The sequence below is a fragment of the Protopterus annectens genome, chromosome 13.part0, assembly GCF_019279795.1.
Source record: "Protopterus annectens isolate FY-2018-M chromosome 13.part0, PAN1.0, whole genome shotgun sequence".
Classification (NCBI taxonomy): domain Eukaryota; kingdom Metazoa; phylum Chordata; order Ceratodontiformes; family Protopteridae; genus Protopterus; species Protopterus annectens.
In genome coordinates this window covers 957,829,004-957,842,127 of record NC_056747.1, presented here as the reverse complement: position 1 = coordinate 957,842,127, position 13,124 = coordinate 957,829,004, and the positions used below count along the sequence as shown (strand labels likewise).

The 13,124-nt window shown below is 37.8% G+C and overlaps 1 protein-coding gene across 2 annotated transcripts in view; it reads right to left on the bottom strand.

Annotated features, from left to right (window-relative positions):
* Positions 1 to 13,124, bottom strand: part of GHDC (GH3 domain containing) — a 903,895-nt gene that overhangs the window by 673,029 nt on the left and 217,742 nt on the right. For both annotated transcript variants that reach the window (XM_044054723.1, XM_044054722.1), the window contains exon 3: positions 11,113 to 11,309. In XM_044054723.1, the coding sequence (XP_043910658.1) occupies positions 11,113 to 11,309 (197 nt within the window). The remainder of the gene's footprint in view (positions 1 to 11,112; positions 11,310 to 13,124) is intronic.

The window sequence follows — 13,124 nt, the reverse complement described above, 5'->3', positions numbered from 1 at the left end:
AGTGGGTTCAGTTTACTCCTTAGCAGAGATTTTTTTCTGCATGTGTATGACAAAAATATTAGTATGAGTTTGGGTACAAGTATTCTTACATTGCCGATATAGCTCTGCATATAAATGAAGACTCTTTGAGGTTGCAGATGAAGACTGTTGTGGGTTCATGCTCCCTGGGAGTGGAATAATGTTGCCTTTCTCTTTCTGAAAGGGTGTGATACACAGCCTTATTGCTAGTTCCCCTACATATTTTGCTCAAATTCCTGATATACTTCAGCATGTAAATGAGATACTTTGAGGTTATGAGTGATGAACACTGTGGGTTCTAGTTCCCTAGAGGTTGGACATTGTTACATCTTTCATTTCGTAAGTGTGTCACACACAGACACACAGACACACACACACACACACACACACACACACACACACACACACACTTAGTACATGTGTTCCTCTAGAGGTTTCTCTCAGATTCCTCAGCTCAGCATAAAAATCTAGTGACAGTGGGGTTACAGGAGATGAAAGTTGTGGGTTCAAGTTCCCTACAGGCTGGATATTGGCACATCACTGTTACACTGGGGTGACTGTCTAATAACATTTGCATTATAGGTTAGATAAAGCAGTCGCACTCTGATGTCTTACTTTCATGTTTTCTCTGTATTTTTACTTTTCTCTCCCCACTCTCACTTTTATTGTCCTTTCCATTATATACATTTATCTGTTTTCTTATTTTTTTCTCCAGTTCTTTTACATTTACATGCAGCAGCATCTAGACCAGCAACTCTGCAAAAATCCAAGCCTTTTGCCTTACCACCAGTGGCCCACAGGCAGCAGTGCCCCTAGCTGACAATGTCACCTCCACTCCCCACCCCAGCAGCACCAGCATCAGCCACTTTCATCGGCCTTGCTCAGGAAGGTGATGCAATGACATCTGCAGAAAGCAGAAACGGCAGAGATAACACACATCACCCGGTGGCATCTGGAAGACAAAGTGAGGGACATTACTGACAGGCAGTCAGATGCCTGAATCAGCTGACTTGAGACACTCCACCAGCAACTCACGGGGTTAAGTTTGTGCCCCACCACATTGGTATTAACACTGGAGCAGTGTTGAGGAAAACCACTGCAGGGAATAAATTCCCACTGGAGTTGGAGCTGGCAGGGAGTGCAGCGGTGCACCCCACTCCGTTCCCCATCACAGTGTTCCACTCACTTTTATGTCTCTGTCTGGTGCCCACCCCTGTTTGATGTCCAGTCCTCCCCATCATCGTGTTTCCTCCTTGTGTGTCTGATGCTTCCTTCTCCCTTGCCTTCCCCTCCCTTGACTGTGTAAGGACCTCCTTTGTCAGTTTTGTCTACCTTCTATGTGTGCCCCTGCTACCTAACGTAGCCCTCCTACCTTCCTCTTCCCTTACTACCTTCCCCAACTTTCTCTCTCTCCATATATATAAAACAAGAAACTGAACCCATAAAAAAGTATCCCTCTGTCCCCACCTACAGCCTACTCCTTCCTTAATTCTTTATGTAATGTTTTACTCTCTACTTGCTTCCCCCTTTTCACCACTTTCCTATCTTCATATTTCCAACCTTTAATTTGGTCAAAAATCAGATCAGCAGACAATGCTCATGGCTTTTTAATGCTGACACAAATATATCATTTTCACTGCTACTGTGCCTGTGAGATCGAGCAGAACATGATTAGAGCACATGAAAAATAAATGAGCCCAAACATCTCTGTAGTTGTACAATGCTATTATCTGCTCTTCCCGCAGTTTACACTGAGGCTGCCAAAGTCATACTAAACAAGAAGTTGTTCATGCACTTTTACCACGCTACCTTCATTGTTAAAGAGTACCAGGGTTTGTCCCTTCCGTGCACAGACACACACATACACACACACACACACACACACACACACACACACACACGCACACGCTCACGCACACACACACATGCTCGCACACACAACAACAAAGGAGGGCTGGCTACTATTGCATTCCTAATGCTTCTGAATCCCAGGGTGAGTCTTGCACTTTTTCTTTCAGCTCAGTTACACAGGCCAGGATTCAAAAATAAGCTACGTAGTATTCAGTGTGCACTTGCACAGAAATGAGTATTGTGGAGACAGGAGCACACCAGTGCTACTTCACCATCCCATATTGTCTCTCAGTGAAGTCAGCCCAAAAGTGCAATGGAAAATATAAGTAAATGGGTACATAATGATATTCAAATGAAACTGGGTTGTAGAATGAGGTCCTAATAATATTAAAATGAATGCATTCCTGAGGAAACAGCACAGCAATCTGTGCCTATCTATTTGAGTACAAAACACGTCCAACATTCTGTTACTGCACATAGCAAAACTACTTACAGTTACAGCAGCACATTACAGCCCTAAAAGTTGTCAGCTCCATTAAATATGTCCATGTTGTTATCAGGCACCACTGTAAGCAGTAGAGTCAGCAACTGACTTATGACTATTCATTACTGTTGATCATTTCATTGTATGGTCTTAGGGGATATGTGTGACCCACAAATGTCATCAACAGGAATGAGCAGCCATCCCACATTTGTGGAGATCAAGGTATGTATTCCATATTAGCTACCGGGACCTTTCAGAGACCAACTGGAGACATATTGGGTATTTCAAAGGCCTAAACCTCTAAAATATTCAAGAAGTTCTTTGATACAGTGCTTCACCATGTGGGAGATTAGCTATGGTTTCCCAGCACACAACAGGAGAGAACTAATACCATATGTATTGTACTCTATGAAATCAGCCCAAAAGTGCAATGGAAAATATAAGTAAATGGGTACATAATGATATTCAAATGAAACTGGGTTGTAGAATGAGGTCCTAATAATATTAAAATGAATGCAATGAATGCATTCCTGAGGAAACAGCACAGCAATCTGTGCCTGTCTATTTGAGTACAAAACACGTCCAACATTCTGTCACTGCACATAGCAAAACTACTTACAGTTACAGCAGCAGCACATTATAGCCCTAAAAGTTGTCAGCTCCATTAAATATGTCCATGTTGTTATCAGGCACCACTGTAAGCAGTAGAGTCAGCAACTGACTTATGACTATTCATTACTGTTGATCATTTCATTGTATGGTCTTAGGGGATATGCGTGACCCACAAATGTCATCAACAGGAATGAGCAGCCATCCCACATTTGTGGAGATCAAGGTATGTATTCCATATTAGCTACCGGGACCTTTCAGAGACCAACTGGAGACATATTGGGTATTTCACAGGCCTGAACCTCTAAAATATTCAAGAAGTTCTTTGATACAGTGCTTCACCATGTGGGAGATTAGCTATGGTTTCCCAGCACACAACAGGAGAGAACTAATACCATATGTATTGTACTCTATGAAATCATCCATCCCCCTTAGGTACTGAATGCCACAGACTGCACACATGTAATAATAAAAGCTCTACTACCTGATCCACAATCACAACGGTTTATAAACAGGAAAGGTTAACATTCTTTGAATTGCCAGGAAGTATGTAATGTGTCTGGGATCATAACCAGCATGCCTGCACAGACAATTTTCATGATTTGCATATCCAGCATACAGTTCAGCTAAAAATCATAATTTCCTCCAAAATGAAATCCCACACCACCATCTAGTGAGCAAGTGCAGGCACTTTGGTTAATGTTAAAGTATATAGATAATAAATAGTGTGTCCATAAGTAGTAACACCCAAATGCAACTGTGGTGGATTCTCCATACTTGTCAAGGAACATATTATCACCAGGCAGATCACTAGGCACTCACAAACTGAATTCATTGAACTACAGATTAATCTAGGTAGGATTAATTATCATCTAATAGCCTGTTACAGAAATTCTTTATTCCCTGATGACCATCTATTGATTCCTTATTGTTTTAAATTATCTGCCTATCAGCAAAAACACCTTTATTTTGGGTGACCTTAACTATCCTTCAAGAAAATGGGACACATATACCTCCAATGTAGGACATGTTCAAAAATTCTAGACTTAATAAACAAAAATCCCCTTGAGAAGCTAGCTGGTAAATAAACCTACTAGACAGCAAAGCATTCTTGACCTGATTCTTACAAATATGGCCACCTTTTGCACTACTTCTCTGGTAACTTATTCCCCAGTGGAGTCAGATGATAAACTTGTAACCTTCTCCTTTAAACTCCCAAAAGCTCCTACAACAAACCCACTAAATTTATGGACTACAAACTTGCCAACCTCAATCTGCTATGTGACGAAAGATAAAAATTCACTTATGACTGCACTTCCCCTGACCTTAATACATCAAGAAGGTTCACTAATGAATTATATACCCATTTAGAAAACTGCATATAACTAGCAGTCCTTACTAGAACCAAGTATCAGAAGAAATTAAAAAAAAATGGTTGTCCACTGCTATAAATAAACTACACAAAACACAAAAGAAACTGCTTCAGTTGTAATAGATCCAAAACCCAACAGATGAAATAGGATATGAAATTTATGTACTTGCCATAAAGAGAGATCCTTTTCATCCTTGTCCATCTGATACAACATCCCCCTGATACAACATCCCTTCCCCATTCATTTTCTACATTCAGGTGGGTTTCAAACGTTCTGTACAGGCAAACTGGGTCTGAAGGCAAAGTACACCAGAGCATTATAGGAAAGGAAAAGACTGGAGCTCGAGGCAGAGAGCACACAAATGGGCAGATCAGATCCAACAAGTAGCTCCAGTTGTATCTCTCATCAGACAAAGAAATAAAATAGGATCCATGAACTTTACAATCGGCAACTTCTGGGATAATGACATTTTGAGCACCCATGGACTTACCTCTTCCCAGTACATATGGATGCAAGGACACTGTAAAGGACATACTACAAGTTTTGAGTGTTGCTATATGCCTGTGCATAACTTCTCTGAGCATTATTATCCACATCTCTGTGCCACAGATTGACTTTGGATGTATCTTTTTTAACCCATGGATATTTGCAATATGGACTACAAGTACAACTTGCTGTCTTATTTCATTCTACTACTTATAATATCATATCCTCTATTTGACTGTGGCTGCATAAGTAGAATGAGGTTTTGGCTGGAGATCATACCATTAAATTAGCGGTAATTTCCTTTACAGGATCTGTACACAGAGTTTTGTTTTCTAGACTTGTAGGTCTGCACAGTTGCTTCTGACTCACATAAAAAGCAGAATATTATCATGCAGTTATTCCTAACATAGCGATGGAGAATTTCAGAGAAAGTTTTTAAACTACCATCACAGCTGGTTTTATTAAGTAAAAGGGTGCAAGGGGTGAAGCCCTTTGCATTAGGATGTGATGGCTTACATCTCCCATCACCCAGAGCTTTACTTATACATTTTTCTGTAATTTTCCTGAAGTGAGCAAACATGATCTTTCTCTGTATCAGGAATCAAATAACTGTACTACAACCTAAACAGCTTGTGATCGCTTATGACCTATGTCATTCCCTGCCCTACATAAATGTGTTTTTTTGAATGCATGGTTCTATATGGATGCATATCTGTGTATGCATTACTGCATGGGGTATGTGCTGGATTGCATGCACATTGTCAGGCTGTGTCCAATATACAAGAGTAGTAAGTATAGAGTGTGCTGAAATACCGTGTATGTCGAATGTGCGGATCTGCAGAAGTGCAATAACCATCTCAGTGTAAATGGCTTCAGAAAGCATCCAGTTTACTTGCTCTTTCTTAGGTGCATAAAAAAACTTAAGACTACACAAATCACAAACCAAAAAGCACAGATAATGAAGAAGGAAATCCAAGTAAACCATGAAGCAGGTAATCCACACACAAATTTATTAAACCAAATCCGATTAAGTGCTTTCGTCAGCGAATCTGACTTCATCAGAATAATAAACATTAAAGACAAATGGCTTATATACCCTCACCCAGCACAAATGACATCACATCCTCAATTCTGGAATACATCACTTCCTAAATAAAACATAAAAAAACTATAAGAAAAAACATCAATTCTATAAAATAAGTAAAAATACCTAAAATATATATGTCAAATTGTATTGAACCCTAATGATAGACTAAGAACCAACAACTAGTTGACCAGATATCTAAATTACATATAAAACATCGATTTAAGCTTCAACAGAGGCAAAAGACTAATTTGGTCATTTAGACCTGGACAAGAACAAGCATTGAGTTTGATTTGCCATTTTAGTTCCAAGAAGTCAAAATACTCATCAACTGGTCCTCCCCAAGGCCCTAAATCAGCATGATCAATGGCAAAAAACCTGAAATAGTGGGTGGGAAATTTCTCAACATGATTGTATAGGGCATTCTTTTTGTTTTTACACTTAATGTCATAGCAATGCTCATATACCCTTTGCTTGAATGCCCTTTTTGTTTTACCCACATAAAACCCGTCACATAACCCACACTTGGCTATATGCATCACTCTTTTTGAAAAACAATAATATTCTTTAGTGGGATGTATAGACCCATAATTCTTAATGAAAATGGTGTCACCTTCCAGCATAAATTAACATTGTCCACACCTGCCACATTTAGAACAACCACCTTTCATATTTCCTTTCCTAAGTCTTTTCAACAAAGATTTGAAATTGGAGTCTTTCTTATAAACAATAATAGGTTTCTCCCCTGAGATTTTGGAGACTTCTTGGTCTAACATAAATATCGACCCAAACTTTTCCAATATGTTTTAAGTGTCATAAAAATTAAGAGTAAAAGGAAATTCGCAAGCTCTAGAAAAACTATTTTTCATCATTCTATCGTTTGAATGAATGTTATTGATGCCACCATTATGAAATAAAATTTTGACAATGGCACCCGTTTGTCTTTTCATTTTGACTTCATTTTCAGTGGACTTAACAAATTCCAGGGGGTATCCTCTCTTAATAAACACATTGTTAAGATTGTCACATTCAGCATGGAAGTCAAGTTCATCTGAAAGCATTCTGGCAATTCTAACGAATTAACTTGCAAGTACACACCAATAAGAACGCTGATGTCCACAAATTCCCGAAAGGTGATGAAACCACACAATTACAAATGCCAGCAAAACCCAAGTGGCATAAAGAGTTTCCTTTTAATATCAATGTCCACAATTTCGATAAAACAGTACAGCACTTTCACCCACTGAATGTGGACTTCATCAGAACATCTAAAAAAAAACTCAGCTACACTTTTAAATACTACACTTGGGCACCAACTGAACACTGAGAATTCCTTAAAGTGATCAGTGCACTAAAAATGTAAAAATGTATAAAATATAGCCTGTGTAGTTCCTATATACATACAATACATCATATCCTAAAATAAATATTAAAGAAAGCTATAAATATAATAAATATTTCACAAAATACATAAACACAAATGTGTAATTACATTGAACATCCTGTAAATCTATCCTAAAATGTGCATAACTAAAATTCTCATATCTGTATATTATCTTTCCTTATATTAAAAAACATACATTCCCTTTCACCTCATGTAATGAATTACTCTATACTTATTGGTATAACATTACACGAAGGTACTACTTGATACAATATACTGATAAAGTTGTTTATAGTTAACTAAGGTACTTTAAAAATTTAATCTACTAATACTCTTATTATGTGTGCTATAACTGTTTCCTAACTAGTATAGGTTTAATGGATATGTAGTCATTGAGACCTGGTGGTGTCGAAGCATCAGTAAATATTTGCCACCAGACCTCTTTGTAACCTAAAGTAGCCTTGTAGTTCCCCCCTCTAGGCTCTATCTTAATGTTCTTCAAAATGGCAAACTTGAAAAAAATGGGTGTCCCCACACTTTTCTATATGCCTATAAAGAGCATTGTTAATGTCTTTTTTCTGGATACTATATAGGTGATCATAAATTCATTTTTTAAAACTTCTCTCAGTTTTCCCTATATAGTACCCTGTACATACCATGCATTTAGCCATATAAATCACTAGTTTGGAGTTACAGCTACCATGCTGAAATTTAATCCTAGTTTTGTTAATATTGTCCAATATAATCCCTTCATCCTCTATTATAGCTTGACACTGATTACAACATCCACATTTTTTAGTATGCTTTTTCCTGTTGTCCGGATCTTTTCCTACTATCCCTTGTTCCAAATACATTTTAATATTATGACTCATTTTAAACACAAATGAGGGCTTAGGACCTACTATGTCCACTATCTCTTGATCAGCTAACAAAATATTCCAATTATTAATCATTATACTCTTGACCTTGTTAACATGAGGACCAAATTCAAAAATGCACGCTCATTAGAATGAATCAGTAATGTACTCCTCCTCATAGTGGGCCAAAACTAAGTTGGGCCACCAAGGAGTGGCCATGGGAGCCTGTTGCGCCCCAGTTTTTGCCATCTTAGTTTTGGCCCACTGGGAGGAGGAGTACATCATGAATTCCTGTTATAGGGACTCCTGGGCTCTCTATGGCTGCTACCTGGATGATATAGTCTTCTTTGGAAGGGTGGTATGGAAAAATTGGAGGAATTATTTCATTATATTAATAATACTACAGATTTTCTCAAATTCACTTTAAACACCAATAAGGACAAACTGAATTTTCTAGATGTTACTATTGTTAAAGATTATGAGAATAAAACTTTTATTTCTAAATTATATTGAAAACCTACCTATTTAAATACATTTTTACATTTTGACAGTTGACACCCAGTGCACCAGAAGGCGGCACTGGTGAAGGGGCAATTCGTTAGAATTGCCAGAATGGTTTCAGATGAACTTGACTTTCATGCTGAATGTGACACTCTTAACAATATGTTCATTAAGAGAGGATACCCTCTGGAATTTAAGTCCATTAAAAATGAAGTCAAAATCAAAAGACAAACGGGTGCCATTGTCAAAATTTTATTTCATAATGGTGGGATCAAGAACATTCATTCAAATGATAGAATGATGAACAATAGCTTTTCTAGAGCGTGTACATTTCCTTTCACTCTTAATTTTTATGACAATAAAAACATATTGGAAAAGTTGGGGTCGATATTTATGTTAGACCAAGAAGTTTCCAAGATCTTAGGGGAGAAGACTCCAGTTTCAAATCTTTGTTGGAAAGACCTAGGAAAGGAAATATGAAAGGTGGTTGTTCTAAATTTGGCAGGTGTGGACAATGTTCATTTATGCTAAAAGGTGACTCCATTTTCATTAAGAATTATGGGTCTATTCATCCCACTAAAGAATATTACCGTTTTTCAAAAAGAGTGGTGTATATAGCCAAGTGTGGGTTATGTGATGGGTTTTATGTGGGTAAACCAAAAAGGGCATTCAAGCAAAAGATATATGAGTATTGCTACGACAGTAAGTGTAAAAACAAGAAGAATGCCCTATAGAATCATGTCAAGAAATTTCCCACCCACTACTTCAGGTTTTTTGCCATTGATCATGCTGATTTAGGGCCTCGTGGAGGGCCAGTTGATGAGTATTTGGACTTCCTGGAACTAAAATGGCAAATCAGACTCAATGCTGGTTCTTGTCCAGGTCTAAATGACCGAGTTAGTATCATGCCTCTGTTGAAGCTTAAATCGATGTTTTATATGTAATTTAGATATGTGGTCAACTAGTTGCTGATTCTTAGTCTACCATTAGGGTTCAATACAATTTGACATATATATTTTAGGTATTTTTACTTATTTTATAGAATTGATGTTTTTTATGTTTTATTTAGGAAGTGATATATTCTAGAATTGAGGATGTGATGTCATGTCATCTGTGCTGGGGGAGGGTATATAAGCCATTTGTCTTTAATGTTTATTATTCTGATGAAGTCAGATTTGTTGACGAAAGTGCTTAATTGGATTTGGTTCAATAAACTTGCGTGTGGATTACCTGCTTCGTGGTTTACTTGGATTTCCTTCTTCATTATCTGAAAAACTTAAAGATTACCACTTTTATGAACTTTTTTGGGGAGGAAGGAGACTCCAGTCATAGCTATCTGCCATCAGCTGTGACTCAGTACCCCACCCTAATCATCACCTCCACCTTCCCTGACACCTGTCCAACTTATCTCTTCAGAACGTGAACCAAGCAAGGAAATTATTGGTGTTAATAGTCAGGGGGAGTCTGTCAAGAAAAGATTTTATATTCTATTTCCTATTGGTTTATGTTTAATTTGACATTGTACTGTCAATGGAATTTCCTCTCAAACTGTTCCTTAACCAAGGTGACAGGAGAAATTAATTTTTTTTTTTAAATACGTTTATCCTCATATACTATGACTTGTGCTTTCAAACAAGACTGTTCAAAAGAAATGAGCATTCTTAAACTGAAAGAATTTTTAAAGGAGTGTATTTTTACTGGGTAATCAGCACAAACAAAAATACATTTTCTGTATAAAGTGAGACCGACGTCTGGACAGATAAAAAAAATTAAATATCAGAAAACTAAAATGATTTATTAAAATAAAAGAAAATATGTAAATAAGAGGAATAAAATAACATGGATGTATTAAAACACAAGAAATGTATTTACATAGGCAAAAAAAGTGAGCACATAAGGAAGATGTGTTTTGGAATTTTATAGGCAAATGTGCTGTAGGTGGATTGGATACTCTAAATTGGCCCTAGGCACGAGTGCATGCGTGTGCTTTCTGTAGAAGGCTGGGCTGGCAACTCAACACCGTAAAACTCCACTGCCAATCATGAGCGGACAGGTGATCCGCTGTGGCGACCCCTAACCGGGAAAAGCCGAAAGAAGAAGATAGGCAAGTGCAAAAGGTAAAACTTACAGTTGTTAATAAAACACGACAGGATCACCAACTTCCACAAGGAGAGACTAGTTTAACTTTGGCAGTCTGCTCCGTCCAAATGAAAGAACCTCAGAACTTGGGAGATGTGAATGAAAGAGACAGGCCTGCTACACAACATCATTCTACAAGCAGGAAATGTTACATCTAAATCAATCATTTACAACATACATGTAGCCAAGTATAGTAATGAAAAACTTTCTCACAACGATGAGAAACATTACGTTAGTGTGACTGATACATACCAAAAATTGTAATATACAAATTCTTCCTTGTTTACAACTGATAGCTTTGGTATGATGTAATACTGAATTCTTACCTTCATGAAATAGTCAATGGCAGTTGCACTAGTGTTCAGGACCAAAGCACTAGATCCTGGAGCTCCAGAAGTCATGGCCAACATGGAAGGTCTCTCAGAAATCAGCACATTCTCTTCTCCCTGGGAGATTCTTTGGATGTAGTCACTATAGTGGCTATAGTGTGTCAAAGGGTGGACTTTACGGAAAGTTATTCGGTCTGTGGAATTCAAAAAATGTGAAGGATAAATTATGAATGAAGAGAAAAGCAGCAGAACATGAACTGATATTTTCGATATAATCCCGACACACACTATTTTGTGTACTGCTTAATGTCAAATTAACAAGCTCTCTCTCTCAGCAAAATACTAAGAATTAAATATTTTGGACCAAATCCCTAAGTGTGACCCAGACAACTTAAGTTCAAGCGTTGGAGAAGCCAGGTGGAAAGAATGGGAGTGAGTGCCCAACAGAAGCTCACCTATCCTGATGAAAAAGGGACAGTTTTGATCTGCTCTTCTGACACTAACAAATTGAAGCTTCCAGACAATGGAAGCATAAGAACCAGCGGATGTAAGCTTGGTTCTCCCAAACCAATGACAGTAGTCTTTATTAGTGTGCGTGTGTGCGTGTGTGTGTGTGTGTGTGTGTGTGTGTGTGTGTGTGTGTGTGTGTGTGTAAACATGCACATTCATGGCAATGACATAGTGGGCCCTTAGAGTAAAGCAAGTACCCACATCAGCCATCCAGGAGAAAGGTTAGAACCATAAGAAATCCCCTCGCAGCCTGCCTTGATAGATGCATGTGAAGGCATAGACGTCTTCTATGGTTACTTGGACAATGGCCTCTCTAGTTAGCTTTCACAGCTATGCTGGGAATACCCAGTTCAGGAAATTAACTCAAGATCAATGAGAGTGGACTTGATGGTGGGCACATGCAGAAGGCAAAAAAACTCAGAGAAAAATTTTTCAGAGCAAAGTTTGAAAGATTCTCATAATACACTATATAGTACATACAGCTAAGTTTCATTTCTCCTTTTTGCATTGGCCCATAGTCTACTACAATACAAGATTAAAGCATAAACTTCAGTATATGTAGTTGCCTTTTATATACAACCTCAATATCTGCAGTTTCCTGTACAGCTAAAAAATTATAGTAATCTTTGTCAGAATAGCTATAAAATAATGGCATACAAAAGTAGTAACTTAAGGTCCAAAATAATGTAAATTGGAAAGATAAGTTATTCATCACATTCTCGTAGAAATATAAAACCACTGTAAAAAGTATACCTAAAACAAACAGACAGTAATTAACACTGACAAATCATTACTGTCCATAACTAAACCTAACAACAATGCATAACTGCCTGTATTCACACTATTACTAACAGCTGGAATACCATCCCACTCCACTTAAAAACAATCTGCAACCTGAAAGACTACATGCCGAGTGAAGCAACACCTGATAGATAAATGGCTCTGCACCTGAACGACCTCTGGTTAATCTGTTAACAATAATAGCTATATGAATTTGTGCCATAACTTTCTGCTACACAAAACTTAATGTACTGTTACTACAACTATAACCTCCTCTGTCATCTCATCTCCTTTATCTTCCTTGTGCAACTTCTCCTCCTCCTTTTCTTTGGGTTGCTCTAACTCTTTATCTTATCTTCCCACATGCTAGATTTTGAACAAGTCTTTATAGTAACGAATAATGTCCCTGTATATCACTGCTGCAGTATTCGTTACAGAAGGGATGTCTCGCCCTGGGCAGCCCATCGCTCGGCCAGTATAAATAAGCTTAAAAGAGATTGATTGTGCCATATGTCACATTTATGATCCCTGCACAGAATGTAGGGCATAAAAGGGACACACAGACACAACTACCTAGAACTTCTTTTGCCGTCAGTTTAAACACCATTTCTGCCAGTTGGTTTGAACACTTTAGCAACACCAGATAAGTGCCTCGTTGGGGTTATTTTTATTTTTTTATTTTACTTTCTTGGTCTTGTATTTTATAACACTACCTAGAG